Source organism: Panthera leo, chromosome C1, assembly GCF_018350215.1.
Source record: "Panthera leo isolate Ple1 chromosome C1, P.leo_Ple1_pat1.1, whole genome shotgun sequence".
Taxonomy (NCBI): domain Eukaryota; kingdom Metazoa; phylum Chordata; class Mammalia; order Carnivora; family Felidae; genus Panthera; species Panthera leo.
The window spans coordinates 213770795-213787175 of record NC_056686.1 but is presented as its reverse complement, the minus strand read 5'-3'; the positions used below and the strand labels follow the sequence as shown (position 1 = coordinate 213787175).

The following is a 16381-nucleotide window of genomic DNA, read 5'->3' as shown; positions in this document are numbered from 1 at the left end:
GTGGGGGCAGAGGGGGCGAAAAAGAGTCTGGGGCAGGGGGATGTGGAGACCACCACCCCTTTCCCGAGTTGGTCAGGACTGGCGGTATAGGGGAATGTGGCCAGCAGGACGCTATTCTAAGGGTCACCTCCACGAGCTCCAAATTATGAAAAATGCCAACTGCTCACAAATGCTGGTGCTTTACTGTGCCTAGAAACAAGATCTCGTGCCACACACTCACAGCAGACGGGGGCCCGGGGCCTGTCCCCCAGGCCTGCTCCCACACGGGACACACCTCTTTGTCACCTGCTCACCTCTTTGTCAAGGGAGACCGCGAGGTGCAAGGGCTTGTCGGACATGAAGAACTGCCAGGCGGCCTCTGCTTGGGGCTGGGGGCCCATCTTCAGGGGCGCGTGCTGTACTTTGCGGATCAGTAAACGCACGGAGCTCCTGCGGATGAAGATTTGGGCTCAGGTCATGATTTCACAGGTTGTGAGTTCAAGCCCCGCGTCAGGCTCTCTGCTGACAGAGCTCTCCCTCTCTCTCTGCCCCTCTCCCACTCTCGCTTATGTGCGCTCTCTTTCTCAAAATAAATAAACTTAAAAAGAAAGGAAGGAAGAAGGGACAGAGGGAGGGAGGGAGGGAGGGGGAATCTGGAGTCTTTCAGAGGCTTATGTGAACCCCTGAGGTTGCTAACTCCTCTCCATCACCCCTCAAATGATCAGCCACTGACCCGCCCCTTGCGTAGACAGTCTTTCCTGACTGCCTGGCCACGCAGCCCTGTGGGGAGAGCTCCTGTTCACGGAGCCAAAGCAAGGGGTGGTTTTCTACCCTAGTTCCTTGCCCCCCCTCCCCAGCACCACCCCTCCTCCCACAGCTACACTCTTACTTCCTGGGCACTTTGTCCTCCTCGTCCTCTGTGCTGTCTCTGGCGAATGCTTTGACCTCAAAGTCGACCCCACAGCACTGCAGGGGGCAAGAGAAGAGACAAGGCCTAAGTCAGCACCTCCCTTCCTGGGGGCTGGGGTCACACTGCCCACGGGATGTTATGTGCCACCTTCTCTTTCTATCTTCGCCATGTCCTTTTTGGGGCTGCCCCAGTGAGGAGAGATTCGCCGTGTAAGGAAATAATGACATCAGCACGAGAAGCACACCGTGGTCCCCAAGCCCCCAAGGTGATCATGTATGGTGTCCACCCCCCCCCATTTAGTTGTCCCTCTAGATGTGACCCTGCATGTGTGTCACACTACCTACAGTGGGGGCCAGACTCAGGTGCTCACAGAGCAACAGAAGGCCCTCGACGGCCCATGCCGGCCACCAACGCCCGGCCCAGGGTGGGGGAGGGGGGCAGGGAGGGGCACGGTCAATGGCCAGGCTGGACCGGGGGGTCTGGTGCTGGCGGCTCTTCCAACTTGTGCTGAGAAGCTGGAAATGGAATTTGGAGCAAAGTCTGCTAACGTTGAAATGACCTACCTAACGGTATGTTGCGTGGGTAAAGCAAAAGCGTCCCCCCACACCTTCCACCCCCAGCCGCACGGGGCCCCCCCCCAGCCTGCTCGTCTCTGCACATTATCACTCGTGGGGGGCATGGGGGCCGCACCGCCCTCACCCACTGCCCGGAGGGAGAAAGGGCACGAGGCCAGCTGCGTTGATGGTGGCATACCAGCCACAGCCTCATTGGCTCTGCAGCTGTGGAATCGTGGCGAGTCTGAAATCTAGGTCGCAAACACACCGGCACCACTACCCACCATCACGCCGGCACTGCTTAGTGGCATGACCGAGCCCTCTCTGTCCCTCCTCGCTCCGCCTGTACCCACTTCGTTAAAGATGCTGCCTATACAAGCCAAGCCTCACTCTGGTCCACCCTGGACACATGCTGTTCCTTCTACCCGAATGCTTCAAGCCTCTCTGTCTCCCTCTTTTTTATATTTGACAAACTCCTTGGTGTTCTTGCCGTTCCAGCTCCAGGGTCTCCCCAGCTCTAGGGCCCCGAGGGCCTCGGCCGTGCAGCCGCTCCCCTCCCGGGCCTCCATGGGCCCAGCTCATGCCCACAGCCCTGCTGCTGGGATGGAGTAGAGGGAGCACTTGGGTTGGCACAGGGTCCCCCACTCTGATTTAGTGACCTCGTCTTCTTCCATCTTGGCCACCCACATCTGGGTTTTCCTGGACCAGTGGCTTTCAAATGTTTCAGGCCACCCCCACGGTAAGAAGCAAAGTTTATAATGTGGCCCAGTAAACAGACATGCGTGTGTGAAATGGCTCGGGAAGTAACACTGAGGTTTGTGCAGATTCCCCATTTTATCCTACTTCATTCTATTCGATTTTTCTCAAATGTTCCTTCTGGTTCACTGCACCGATTTCACAAACCACCAGTGGGGCAAGATCCCCACATAGGAAATCCCTGCCCAGATTGTGGTGTCTGTCACCGTGCCCCTCTGTACTCCGGGATCAGCCTCGCCACTATGGTCTTCACTTCACTCCTGTCTAGCCCTCTCGCTCGTGACACCTCCGATTTCAGGGCCTGTAGTCCCTGGGTCCTGACACCTTTCACTCTCGCCTCCTGTCCTCACCACCCTCCTTCAAGGCTTAGAGCCTCTGCCCACCACTTAGAGCCCCCTGGCCACTCCTCCTTATACACACTCAGCCCCTTTGCTTCTCTCTTCCTTTGGAGCTCATGCTTGACCCATGCAGCCCCTCGCAGTGCAGTGGCCAGATTCATTAGAATGTCTCTCTACTTTTGTATCTATTTGAAATTTTCCACAATATATGGCTATTTTTAAAAGTCTTTTGAGGGGCACCTGGGTGGCTCAGTGGGTGAAGCGTCCGACTCTCGATTTCGGCCCTGGTCACGATCTCACCATTCATAGGATGGAGCCCCACGTTGGGCTCTGTGCTGGTAGCACTGTAGCCTGCTTGGGACTGTCTCTTCCCCACTCTCTCTCTGTCCCTCCCCTCTCAAAAAAAAAAAAAAAAAAAAAAAAAAAAAAAAAAAAATATATATATATATATATATATATATATATATATATATATATATATAAAGTCTTTTGAAGGAATGAATTAATCCATGGCATTTCTTTTTGAACTAACCTTCCCCGTATCTTGTGGAGCAGGCTGCAGCATCACTGAACAGGGCAAGTAGTCAGGAAACTGTGGGAAGAAACAAATCATTTTGTTCAGAGGGGGTTCTTCCACGTGTAATATGCACTCAATGTACAAAAACTGGAAGACGATGACGAGCAAGCAAAAACCACAAAAACAAACAAACAGAAACACCGTGGTCACCCGGAATAACATCACAGACACAAACTTGCAAGCGTCCTATGGGCACCCTTGCCCACAAACACGTATGCAGATGTGTGCTCTACAGAAATGAGGCCAATGATGCACACGTCCTGTCCTCTGCTTTGCTCACATCGCCACCCTAGCCCTACTCAGAATGCGTTATGACCGTTTTTCTATGTGCGAGCTCTGCACCACTGTTTCTGGGGCTTTGTTAACACCACATTTAATTTCGCCGGCCCCCTTCACAGGCTGGCCCTTCATGAAATGGTGCTTTGCTTTTTTTTTTTGCCATGATAAACAATGCTACAATAAACCTCCTTCTTCATCTACCTTAGCACAATTTTCTCTAATTAAGTCCAGAGGCTATGCTGCTAGAAAGGGAACCATCAGGTCAAAATCACATTTTAAAGGTTCTTGATACATGCTGGCTTGTTATCTCTAAAAAGTTATGGCAATTCAGGGACGACCGAGTGGCTCAGTCGGTTGAGTGTCTGACTTCGGCTCAGGTCATGATCTTGCGGTTCATAAGTTCAAGCCCCACGTCGGGCTCTGTGCTGACCGCTCGGAGCCTGGAGCCCGCTTCAGATTCAGTGTCTCCCTCTCTCTCTGCCCCTCCCCTGCTCGTGCTCTGTCTCTCTGTCTCTGTCTCTGTTTCCGTCTCTGTCTCAAAAATAAACAAACAAACAAACATTAAAAAAAAAAAAGTTACGTCACTTCAAACTCCCAGTACAAGATCATGAGGACATGCACGACCACAAAACTTTTTTTTTTTAAGTGATTAAAAAAAAAAAGGTTGTGGTAAAATGCATAATGTAAAACTTAAACATTTTAAGTGTATAGTTTATTGGCATGAAGTTCATCCAACCTTGTTCTGCAATAATCCCCACCATCCGTCTCCAGAACATTCCTCTTGTCCCAAACTGAAACCCTGTACCCGGTCAACACTGATTCCTTCCCCCTCCCCCTGCCCCATTCCCTGGCACCTGCCATTCTATGTTCTGTCTCTATTAATCTGACTGCTCCAGGCCTTTCCTGTCGGTGGAATCATACAGTCTGTCCTTTTGTGTCTGGCTTCTTTCACTTAGTCTGATGTTTTCAAGGTTCGTTCGTGTTGCAGCATGTGTCAGAATTTCCCTTCCCTTTCGAGGCTGAGCCGTGTAACTTTGGAGCAATAGATAATCGTAAGACACACAGACACGCTCATAGGGACGGCAGTAGCTGCTTTGGCTGTACTGAGTTCACGCCCAAGTCTTCAGAGGCACGCAGGCTGGCACCGTGGGTCACCAGGTCTCACCAGGTGGGACAAAGCCCCAGGAGAGGTGGAGCCACTCATCTGCCGTGACCACTGAACAGTGGTCAAGGGTACAGATGACTTCCGACTTCAGTAAGCTCTCCCATCCTGCAGGGAGCCCTTTCACGTCTAGAACGAGTCCAGGCCAAACGAGGGGCACTTCTTTCTTTTTATAGATCAGCAAGTGAGGGAATAACGTGCCCGTGTAATTAGCTGGTCAGATGAAGGGAAATATTTAAACCGTGGGTTGAAATGGGGCCTTCAAAGGCTGAGAGGCTATTTTCAAGGACTTAAAAAAAGACAATCACAGCCCGTGCAATCTAGAATTTCCTCCAAGGATGCAATTTGAAGGCCCACAAATGTGAAGTCATTACTCTGTCCCCTCCTCCTTCGCTCCTGGTCGCACTGGAAGGTGAAGGAGCCGGGGCAGGGGAGAGGGGAGAGGGGAGAGGGGAGAGGAGTCACCCACCGTGAGCAGGAAGGGGTATGTGTTCTCCCCCAGCTTCTTCATCAGGCTCTCCTGAAGCTTTGTGGGGGCCCCCGCGGCCCCCACAGGAGGGAACACTTGGACCTGGGAGAAGTACAGGTCCCTGCGGAAGGTCAGGCCAATCACATCGATGTCTTCCTGGCCGTACCGGAAGGCGCAGGTCAGAGAGACGTACACTGGAAGGGAGACAAGAGGAGGATGGGCTTGTCCCACTGGCGTGGCGCCTCTGCCTGGCTGAGTGGGTGTGGGGCAGCCACCGACATCCACCCATTAGCATCTAGAACCACAGCACCCACCTGTTTCTGCAGATCCAGCACCTTCCCTGGGGCTTGTGTTAATTACTCTAAAGTGTATGTCAGAGGACACAGAGGCACCTTCCATGAACCGCCTGTTTTGCCTTCAGGCTCCCCTGTGTCCTCCACCCTATCACCCCCTCCTCTTGACCCGCCTGCTCAGGGACCTCAGGAGGTGCGAGGTCGCTGGGCTTCTGGGGACAGGATGTCTGCATGGAGTTGAGAATGAAGGTGATAAGCAGAGGGAAACAGCACTAGGGAGCAAAACAGACCTGTGCCAGACAGGGGCCTGCCAGAGGCGCTGGCCAGGGCCTTATGGACCAAGAGGACAGATGAAACCAGATCCCAGAAACGCTTCTTTCACATTGTTCAGAAACCCATCAAGCATTCTCTAAGCCAAAACTTCTGCAAATTCAGGTTAATCAAACAGATATAATCTGTGCCTCCAGTGAACCAAAATGGATTATATAAAAACTATACGTTTTGAGGGAGGACTATTTACAACAGTCTTTAATGGGGTAAATAAAAGCATGCAAAGCTCATTATTCTTGAACAGGAAGCATATCAGAAGTGGTGCCCCAAGTCCTAGAAGTCATCGGTTGTAGATTTTGTCTGTGTCCTCCCCACTAAGCTCAGAAGAGCCAATGATCACTTGCCTGTCCCTCATCCAGTGTTTGTAAGAGAAGGTGCCCAGAGATGCCTGGGCGTTATGCCTCCCTCACTGGACAGTGCTTTCCCTCAGAGCGGGAGGCCTTCTCTGGCCAAGGGTGTGGGCTGTCAGGGCTCAAACCAGGATCCTCCTGGTGCCAGAGGGAAGCAGGATACCCAGGAGGAAGTCAGAGACAGCAGAAGGGGTGGTTTTCAACCCCATTGCTGCCATGACCCCTGGGTACTGATGGCCCCACCTCTGACGTGCTTCCGTGGTCACATCCAGGGGTGGGAATGACGCCTTGTAGTTGCCAGTAGCAACCACTCTAAAAAGCGTATTCACAATGGAACAGAGTCAGTAACGTTATCATAAGGAGAACTGGGGTCTGCCCTAATTTAGTTCACACAACTGTTATTAGCACCAAATTACTTGCCACACACGCCACAGCTGCCAGACGTCTTCAGGGATGCTGTGATGCTGTGGTTCAGAACCACCACAGTCAGCATTTAAAAAAATGAGCCTTCCAGCAGGGCTCAATTTCCCATCAATTTCCCTCCTGAGTTTGCCTCCAGCAGAGAGCCACAAGGCACAGGGTGACCACAGAGCTGATGGAGCCCACAGACCTGCTCTCCACGCTCCGTCCACCATTTACCTGTCCTGCCACCCTGAACAAGTGACTCCCTTGGGTCTTTGCCTTCATGTGGGAAATGAGGACAATGAGCTCTGACGTGAACAGGACAGGGTCCTGAAGATTATACCGGGGAGTGTGGGCGACAGGGCCTGGCAGTGATGGGTGTGAGAGAGCGCCAGCGGGCTCCCCGACCCTCCGCCCCCAGAGCCAGCCAAGACCAGACCAGACCAGGTCCTCAGAGTTCAAGAAGCCCGCCTCACCTTTCTTTCCCTTCACAAGTGCAGGATCCACCAACACGACACCATCTACACGGAAAGGAAAAGGATAATGAGGGTGGACAAGATGAAAGAGACCAGAGGCCTTCTTTATATATTTATCTGTGGTTCTTTAATTACACAGTAATCCATGTTCATTATAGGAAAATCAGAAAGGAGAGTTAAGCAAAGAGCGAACAAAGTCACCCAAATTTCCACCATTTAGAGATACCCATTGTCAAGATATCGGCACAGGTTTTTTTTCCAGATGTACATACACTTATATGGATGATTTTACTGAAAAATTGAGATCCCACTCTATATACTATTCGGTTAACTGCTTTTCTCATGCAACTATATATTGCAAACATCTATTCTTACACACACACACACACAATGTACTAATCATTTTAATGACTATACATTGCTATTGCTTCATTGAATGGATGCACCATAAATTATTTAATTAACCCCCCTCTTGTTAGGGCATTTAAGTTGTTTCCAGTTTTCCCCATTATAACGAGTATTGCGAGGACCATCGTTACTACATACATCTTTGATCTATCAGTGGTAGAACCGGATTTGGCTTTTGATGACATATTGCCAAATGACCTTCCAGAAAATGTTCTGCTGAGGGACATTCTCATCCTCAAGTGCCTAAAAATGCCAGGGTTGGGTTTTTTTTTTTTTTACAGTCTTTTTAAAAATAGCGATTTTACTTGGAATAATTATAGATTCGCAGGAAGTTGCAAAGATAGCACAGAGAGTCCCTGCGTATCCTTCGTTCGGTCTCTTCCAGTGGTTACATCTTAGATAACCGTCCTGCAATATCGAAACCAGGAAGCTGACATGGTTACAGGATACAGTGTGTGTATAGTTCTAAAGTCATTTTATCTCATGTGGAGTTTTGTGTAACCACCACTGCAATCGATAAAAAGAGGTTCCCCCCACCATAGAGCAATCTCTTGGATCATCCCCTCCCCCACCATCCTCTGTCCCCGGGGAACTACTCATCAGTTTATCATTTCTATAATTTGGCCATCTCTAGATTGTTATATAAGTGAAATCACACGGTATATAGCCTTTGAGACTGGCTCTTCCCGCTCAGCACAATGCCCTTGAGAGCCATAAGCTGTGGCGTGTATCAGCGGCTCATTCTTTCTCATTGCCGAGTAGAATTTCACGGTATGGATGTACAGCAGCTTGCTTAACCTTCTTCACATATTGAGAGACATTTTGGTTCCTTCCAGCTTGGAGCTCTCACACATAAAGCTGCTATAAACAATCGTGGACAGGTTTTTGTGTAGACGTGAGTTTTTGTTTCTCTGGGATGAGTGCCCGGAATGCAATTGCTGGGTCATCTGGTAAGTGTATGTTTAAGTTTTAAAGAAACCCCAAAACTATTTTCCGGAGGAGCTGTTCCACTTTACATCCCGGCCAGCGATGTATGAGTGATCCAGTTCCCAGTATCCTCACCACCGTTTGGTATGGTTGCCATTTTTAATTTTAGCCATCCTGACAGGTGTATAATGATATTTCAACTCACCGTGCTTTAATTTGCATTTCCCTAGTGGCTAATGATGTTGAACATTTTTCCGTGTTCTTTTTTGCCATACATACATCTTCTCTGATGAACTGCTTTTCATGTTTTTTGTGTGTTTTCTTTGTTTTATGTACAGTTTTACTCTATTGTTTTTAAGATTATTTATTTTTGAGACAGAGAGAGAGTGAGTGAGTGAGCAGGGGAGAGGCAGAGAGAGAGGGAGAGAGAGAACCCCAAGCAGGCTCTGCCTGTCAGCTCAGAGCCCGACTCTGGGGTCCAAATCACGAACCATGAGATTAGGACCTGAGCCAAAATCAAGAGTCGGATGCTTAACTGACTAAGCCACCCAGGCACCCCTTTGTGCATAATTCTAATTGGATTTTGTTGTTCTTACTGTTGAGTTTCTCTATATATTCTAGAAATGAGTCCTTTGTCTCCCCCACGCTCTGTAATTGTTTCTAATCAGCATTGCACCTCATGTTTTAATTTGCATTCCTACAATTAGATTATTAGCAAAGCTGATTTGAACTGATTTGAAAGAAATACAAAACTAGCAGTTGTCTGATGACTTAAAGGAAAACCATCATTAAAATTACAATCTTGGGGCGCCTGGGGGGCTGTTAGTTGAGCTTCCGACTTCGGCTCAGGTCATGATCTTGCGGTTTGTGGGTTCAAGCCCCGTGTTGGGCTCTGTGTGCTGACAGCTCAGAGCCTGGAGCCTGCTTCAGAATCTGTGTCTTCCTCTCTCTCTGCCCCTCCCCTACTCACGATGTGTCTCTCTCTGTCTTCAAAAATGAATAAATGTTAAAAAAAAAATTTTTTTTTAAATTACAATCTTACTCCAAACTCAACTTACCCACAGGCTCTATTTGGTCAACATCGTCTATATAGTCTCTCTTCCCCAGGTAGATGGTCACCTGTGGGAAGAACACATGTGGATTCCAAGTGGCCAAAGAACACTAAAGCACTAAAGCCTTCATGTTAAAAATCAGCAACAACCGAAAAAAAAAACAAAAGAAAACAAAAACAAAACAAAACAACAACAAAACAAAACAACCAAAACCAAACAAACAAAACCCCTGGCCCCACAACAGCTGGCACATTTTGATTCGTCTTGAGCTGCTGCCTGGCCCTGCAGCTTGCCCATCACCCACTCTCTCCCTGCTTGGCTGTGGGCAGAGACTATGGATTGCAGGCAAGGTGTGCTCTTTCTTCAGCCCCATAAATCTGCTCCAAGGGATTCTTCCCACCCCCTTGGATGGTCCCCATTCTCCCACCTTTTCCCAGAGCCTGGAGGTCTGGGAAACCCAGGTCTGACATCCCAGGTCTGAGATCATCCAGGTAACCTTGTTGAATTCACTGATAATACTTCCGTGGAAAGTTATGCTTATGCACGTGAGTCTCCTCCCAACACTTAAGCCTCTTACAGCTGGCTGTTGAATGAACCAGTTTCCCCTCCTCATTAGAGGAATTTCTGAACTGAGTAAAGAGGCAGGAGGAGTTCCGTAATCCCTGAAATCCTACCAGATGAGCTCCTGTATGGGAAAACCTGAACCCATGCCCTGAGAAAGAGGGTGTGGGGAGTTGGGGGGCAATGACCATGGTTTTGGTCCTCTTGCTGTCTGTTTCCATGCCCCTGGTAGTGAAGGTCTCTGCCAACCCCCTTTATGGAAGCACATAGGTCGTGTTCATCAAAGCGCACCGCTCTAAGCCACAGGGTTGTGAGTGCCTTAATGGTAAGAATTCTTTCACCTTTCAGCCGTCAAGGTTTCTGCCACAGTGTCTGATACACTGCAGGGATCTGATCAGCATTTGCTAAGGGCCCCAATGAGTGAGTTCACGCACTTTCCTAGCCCCTTTCATCCCTAAGCCTCTTAAATTCATATTTTTATTTCCATGAACCACCCAAAATAATTTGTTGGCATTCAATCATCTCCTAGATCTACTCCCTCACATCAGATACTCTGGAGTGAATCCCCGTGCCTTCTAAGTTATTTGTATTATTGATGAAACACCCGAAGGACTGCATAGTCAGGTGGCTGGGAAGGATGGTGTGAGCCCAGAACCAAGAGAATGCTTCTGGAACCAATGGTTTCATCTGCAGGTGAAGGGCCACCAAATGGGGATGCAGGCTGATGGTTCCAACCTTAAAGCTGTTGAAGCATTTTAAGCAGGACGAAAGACTGAATAGCATTTCGGTGCTTATCATGTCCCAGGTGCCAAGCTAAGCACTGACTACAGTCTTCCACTGAATCCCCACAACTGCTCTATGAGACAGGAATTAGCCCCATTTTATAGAAGAGATGACATTGGCATCAAAGTGGAGAATGGATGGACGAGAGGAAAGCCAGTTGGGCAGCTGACTGAGGCAGGGAGGAGGGAAGAGAGAAGGTGGATGGAGAGAGTGTGTTTTCTTCTTTTTCAAGCTTTAGCTTGGAGGAAGAGGAGCTGGAAAGGTGGTAGGTTAAGGGGAGTTTGTTGGTTGCTGTCTTTAATACACCTGAGGTCCGGGGGCGCCCGGGTGGCTCAGTCGGCTAAGCATCGGGCTTCGGCCCGGGTCACGATCTCATAGTTTGTGAGTCTGAGCCCCACATCTGGCTCTGCGTTGACAGCTCAGAGCCTGGAGCCTGCTTCAGAGTCTGTGTCTCCCTCTCTGCCCCTCCCCCGCTCATGCTCTGTCTCTCTCCTTCAAAAATAAATAAACATTAAAAAAATGTTTTTAAAATATGCACGAGGTCCATCCTTGCTTTTACGTTCAGACAAAGTACTGGTAGAGAAGGAAGCTGATGGTAAGACTCTAAGGAGGAGGTGGACCGAGAGACGTACGTGTAAACAGCATGAACCTTGGATGGGAGCAAAGGCATGTGTTCTGCTGCAACTGGAAAGGGAGTGGGGGAAGGGACAGGAGCAGGTAGGGAAGTGGGGCCGAACAATGCAGAGGTGCAGCCGACATGTTGTTTGCTCAACCAACAGACCCATGTGCCCTTCTTCCTGGACAGAAGTCGCCAACTGCGTTCAGGGTTCACCATCCCCATGGGGCCCAGGCTAAGAAGAGGCCAGCCCCAGAGGATAATTCTTGACTGACCTGATCCAATGATGATCATCCAATTCCTTTGGCTCAGGATTGGTTTAGGGTGGGCATGTGAGCCAGTTTTGACCAATCAGATATGACAGAAGTCTGCTGGAGGCTACTGGGAAAATATGTTCCCACTCTTAAGAAGAGACACCAGGAAGGCAACAGTCTTTTCCTTTCTCAGGAAGGAAGTGAGGATGAGATGGCTGGAGCTAGGGCAGCCATCTTGCCACCAGCTGGAGGATGAAGACCACAGAAGAGGGCAGAGTGGAGAGAATCACAGAGAAATGGGCCCAGGGCTCCTGGTGCACGCTGCCTGGGGCCATACAGAGCCTGCAATTGGAATAATCCTAATATGCGAGACATTAATTGATAGATTTGCCCACACGCACAAAAATTCTAAATTTCTCGGTTCAAAGGATGTCTATCTAGGTGTGGGGAATAAAATAGTGGGAAAAACATATGGCCCAGCAGGAGTGGTTTCTCTCTTCTTCTGCCAGAAGTTGGGAAGACACAAGTGGGAAAGAGTTTGGAGAATAAATGGTTGAGGAGTCCCCAAATTATCTATCACCCCACAGTGGAGTTCCTCAGCTGGGAGCAGAAAGGGCAGAGTGCCCTGTGCAAACCTCTTTCTCTTGTGTTGCACTATGAGGGTCAGAGAGTTTCCTTTGGGCCCAGGGAGGCTTAACATTTGATAAACCCTAAAGGAAAAATCCAAAGTTCAGTTTTACAAAGCACAGAAAATAGAGCGCTGAGAAGTCCCTGGAGCACCTGATCTCAGAACCGCATGTGCTGGCTAAGCGTCTACTTGGGCCAGTGATGATGATTCTCTGTGTGCTGCACATAGACTCAGTGTCGGAACCAGTCTCCAGGTCTAAGCTGCTTGAGTAAAGAGTGGACTGATCCTGGGGCGCCTGGGTGGCGCAGTCAGTTAAGCGTCCGACTTCAGCCAGGTCACGATCTCGCGGTCCGTGGGTTCGAGTCCCGCGTCAGGCTCTGGGCTGATGGCTCGGAGCCTGGAGCCTGTTTCCAATTCTGTGTCTCCCTCTCTCTCTGCCCCTCCCCCATTCATGCTCTGTCTCTCTCTGTCCCCCCAAAAAGAAAAAAAAAAAATTGTTTAAAGAGTGGACTGATCCAACTGTATCAAGAGCCTTTGAAAGGAAAATTCTCAACCACTTCCGCGGGAACCCCTCAGAAGTCAACTAGAAGAATGATCTAGATCTACACCGTCCAGTGCAGTGGCGACTAGTTACAGGGGGCTCCTGGACACTTGGAAAATCATTCCAAACTGACATGTGCTATAAATGTAGAATGCATATCAGACTTCAGAGACTTAGAAAGTGAATGTAAAATGTCATCAATTAATTTTGATATCATTTGCATGTTGAAATGATAGTTTTTTGGCTATATCGGGTTAAATAAAAGTATATATGAAAATCAATTCCCTCTGTTTCTTCTTTTTTATAAATGTGGCTGCTAGAAACTTTAATATAACATTTGCAGCTTGAATTGGACGGTGCCGAGCTAGATTGCTGGCCCCTAAGAAGCCATCAGGTGGAGCAAGGAGACCCCGTCCATGGAGGCTGTGGTGTAGACCTTCCATCAGGCTTCCCTTTAAGATAGTGTTTAAAATTTAAGTCATTGGTTCAAGGTCAGCCAAGTAAAATGGGGGGTAAGGGGTGGGGACTGAGAGATGAGGAGAAAATGACAGGTCTCAGGACTAAATTCCTGATGAGACTGAAAAGAAGTTGTATTTGTACAATTCACTCATTCATTCATATCTCCTTGTCACCCGTAGAGACAGAAAATAGACACAGAGCTTCCTCAACCTCACAGGGTTTTGATGTTGATTGTGTCTATTCTTTTTGTTTTCTTTTTTCTTTTTTCTTTTTTGAGTAATCTCTACACCCAACGTGAAGCTTGAACTCACAACCGCAAGTTCAAGAGTCGCATGCTCTACTAAGCTGGCCAGGTATCCCCATCCCCGTGTCTATTCTTGAAAAGGCTCCTTTAAAAAAATTGCATCAAGTTGCTCACTTCTGTACCACTTACCGATTTGTCCCGGGAGATCTTCTTGAAGATAACATGGTTTGGTGCAGCCTTGCCGGTCTTCCCGCTGGCCGCCATGTTATCTGTCCCTGGAAGCTTCTTCCACCGCGGGATGTAAGTCAGGTGTTAGAGGGCTGGGGAAAGGTAAAATGATCCTCAATATACAGTCAAGGACATTCTTGGTATAAAACCAACTTGTGAGATGCTGTGGATCCATTAGACATTTCTTTGGATCTGCTTGAATATCCATGTTTGATTAAATAAGGTCTTTGTCTAGTTTCTATTACACGGTGGTGTGCTTTTTTAAAAACATGTGTTTTATTTTTCTTGATAAGCCTCAAACATTTCTTAGAAAACCTCACTCAGAAGCCCAGCTAGATTCCAATGAGAAGGTTTTACTTCCTGATTAGCCTTTGGTATCATAACACTTAGCCAGGTTGGATTTAAAATTCTATCCTCACGATGTCTTATGGTAATTAGAATAGAGAAAGTTCCTGAAGACCACTAGATAACCACTTCACAAATATTATTTTCAAACTATGTCAAGTCCCCAGAAGTTCTTTTTTAAATTTTTTTTTAACGTTTATTCATTTTTTGATAGAGAGATAAAGCATGAGCATGGGAGGGGCGGAGAGAGGAGGAGACACAGAATCCGAAGTAGGCTCCAGGTTCTGAGCTGTCAGCACAGAGCCCGACGCGGGGCTCGAACCCACAAACTGTGAGATCATGACCTGAGCCGAAGTCAGACGCCCAACTGACTTAGACACCCAGGTGCCCCAAGTCCCCAGAAGTTCTGCCCAGCAACTCATACTCAGCTGTTTTCCTATCCTGTTCTCTCACTGCTCCCCAGCTTTACGCACAGTGGAAAAGCCATCTTAGCTGTCCGGAACTCAGTGAACTGAGCCTCTTTAGCAAGCAAAGTCCCTGAAACCACACGGAGAAGGCAAACCTGGGACAGAGCGACCACATGAAAATGCCCATCGTCCTGACCCTTGCTCTTCCCTGTGCTTGCCCCGAGTTTCCGAGAAGCCTTGTGCTGGGGATGGTCATGTACCTTGTGCAGCCAGATGGGCCCGGGAGGCGAGGAGAAGGGCTCTGTCCCTCTGGGGTGAGCAGCCGGCCCTGGCTCTGTGTAACCAGATGACCCCACCGAGGCCCCTGGCTGATGTGCGTGGGGAATTTGTAGGGAACTTGGGGAGGGTGCCCACACCCGGGTCTCAGTGTCTAGAAGCCAAATCCCATTTAAGGAGCAGGGTGGAGAAGGGATTAGGGTTGAGACCGGCGAATTGATGGTTTCAGCAGTTCTAAGCATTAGGCAAAGGCACGAGTCTCCGTCCAGAGGGGCTCACAGGTGCAGGAGCGCCAGTGGGGAAGGCGTGGTGCGGGGGTGGATAGCTCAGGAAAAGCTGCTTTTTATCCTAACCCTCTTTGGGTTCTGGAAATAGACTGATTAGCCCTTCACCCCCAGTATCACCAGGACAGGGGATTTTCGAGTGCTCAACAAACTTGATTAAACTCAGCAGGTGGCTAATGCAACCTTGGGCGTGGGGATAGAGACAAAAAGGTCAAGGAGAAATGTCAACCTCAAGCCGAATCCTGGTGTTATTCAAGCCAGACCAGATGGGTGCCTCCCCTCCACCCCTTGCCCTCCTGATTATTGTCCCCAGTCTTGTCTGTTCCTCTCCCCACCTGCACCCCACCTCCCCCCTTGTCTCTGGAATCTGTCCACATCTTCTCATCCCCAGAGCCTCCTCCTGAGTCCACACCACCCCCTCTGCTTCCTTGGACCATAATGTCTCCTGCCGTCTGACTACCTCCATGTCCAGCCTCCGGCTCCTTGTCTGCAGTGGAAGAGGGGCCTCCCAAACCCTGACCTGTCCCCTCCGTTTAGTATCTCCCACTGTTGTCAGGACACGGGCACCATCTTGAAATCTCTACCTGCTTTCCACATTGTCCTGTACCACATTTCCCCCCACTTCCCCACCCCCACTGTTCTTTTTTGCCCGGAACAATCCTCTTCTCGGGGCACCTGGGTGGCTCAGTCAGTTGGGCATCCGCCTTCGGCTCAGGTCGTGATCTCACAGTACGTGGATTCGAGCCCCGCGTCAGGCTCTGTGCTGTCAGTTCAGAGCCTGGAACCTGCTTTGGATTCTGTGTCTGCCTCTCTCTCTGCCCCTCCCCCACTCACGCTCTGCTCTGTCTCTATCAAAAAATGAATAAACGTTAAAAAATTAAAAAAAAAAAAAACAATCCTCTTCTTCTGTCTTCAACTTGCTGACTCATTTCACCCTTCGTGCTGTAAGTGAGGAGTCCCATCGTCCGGGGAGCCTTCCCCAACTTCCGGGGCTGGGCTGGAGGCACAGCTGCATTTGATGCTTGTGTGGTTATTTTATGATCTTTCTTCCCTCACTTGACTCTTGGCTCCAGGAGGGCAGGCACCCATCCTGTTGTTTCCCTCACCTCTGCGTTCCCGGTGCCTAGAACGACAGCTGCTCACAAGAACACTCAGGGAATGAACACATGGGACACTGCAGACACATTTACCTATTGGACTTGACCTTGTGTCTGGGAATGAAGCCAAGTCAAAGCAAAAAGCATGTTCTAACACTTTGGGGTGTTAGCATCTATGGAAACATTCCGGGGGCTCCCCCTCTGCCTGGACAATGCCTGCAAGGCCCTCCCAGATTTGCTCCCCTGTTACCTCTTGTGAGAAGTAAGGGAGATGACTCATTTTCAGAAATACCAAATAAAAGCTACACTGTCTAGTTAACAGGTTTATAACCTATTGGAAGTATGTACAAACCCCCCCCCCCCCAATGGAGTCCCAAACCCTTACACACTTCACTT

General features: G+C 49.1%; 1 protein-coding gene across 4 annotated transcripts in view; it reads right to left on the bottom strand.

The window, feature by feature from the left end:
- Positions 1 to 16381, bottom strand: part of ATG16L1 (autophagy related 16 like 1) — a 76731-nt gene that overhangs the window by 15416 nt on the left and 44934 nt on the right. For 3 of the 4 annotated variants that reach the window (XM_042950581.1, XM_042950583.1, XM_042950582.1), the window contains exons 2-8: positions 13538 to 13668; positions 9269 to 9329; positions 6876 to 6920; positions 5025 to 5218; positions 3070 to 3129; positions 869 to 945; positions 294 to 429 (exon numbers count right to left, since the gene is read on the bottom strand). In XM_042950581.1, the coding sequence (XP_042806515.1) occupies positions 294 to 429; positions 869 to 945; positions 3070 to 3129; positions 5025 to 5218; positions 6876 to 6920; positions 9269 to 9329; positions 13538 to 13612 (648 nt within the window). In that variant the 5' untranslated portion in view covers positions 13613 to 13668. Of the gene's footprint in view, positions 1 to 293; positions 430 to 868; positions 946 to 3069; positions 3130 to 5024; positions 5219 to 6875; positions 6921 to 9268; positions 9330 to 13466; positions 13669 to 16381 lie in introns of those variants that run through there. The other variant, XM_042950577.1, reaches the window with a different exon arrangement.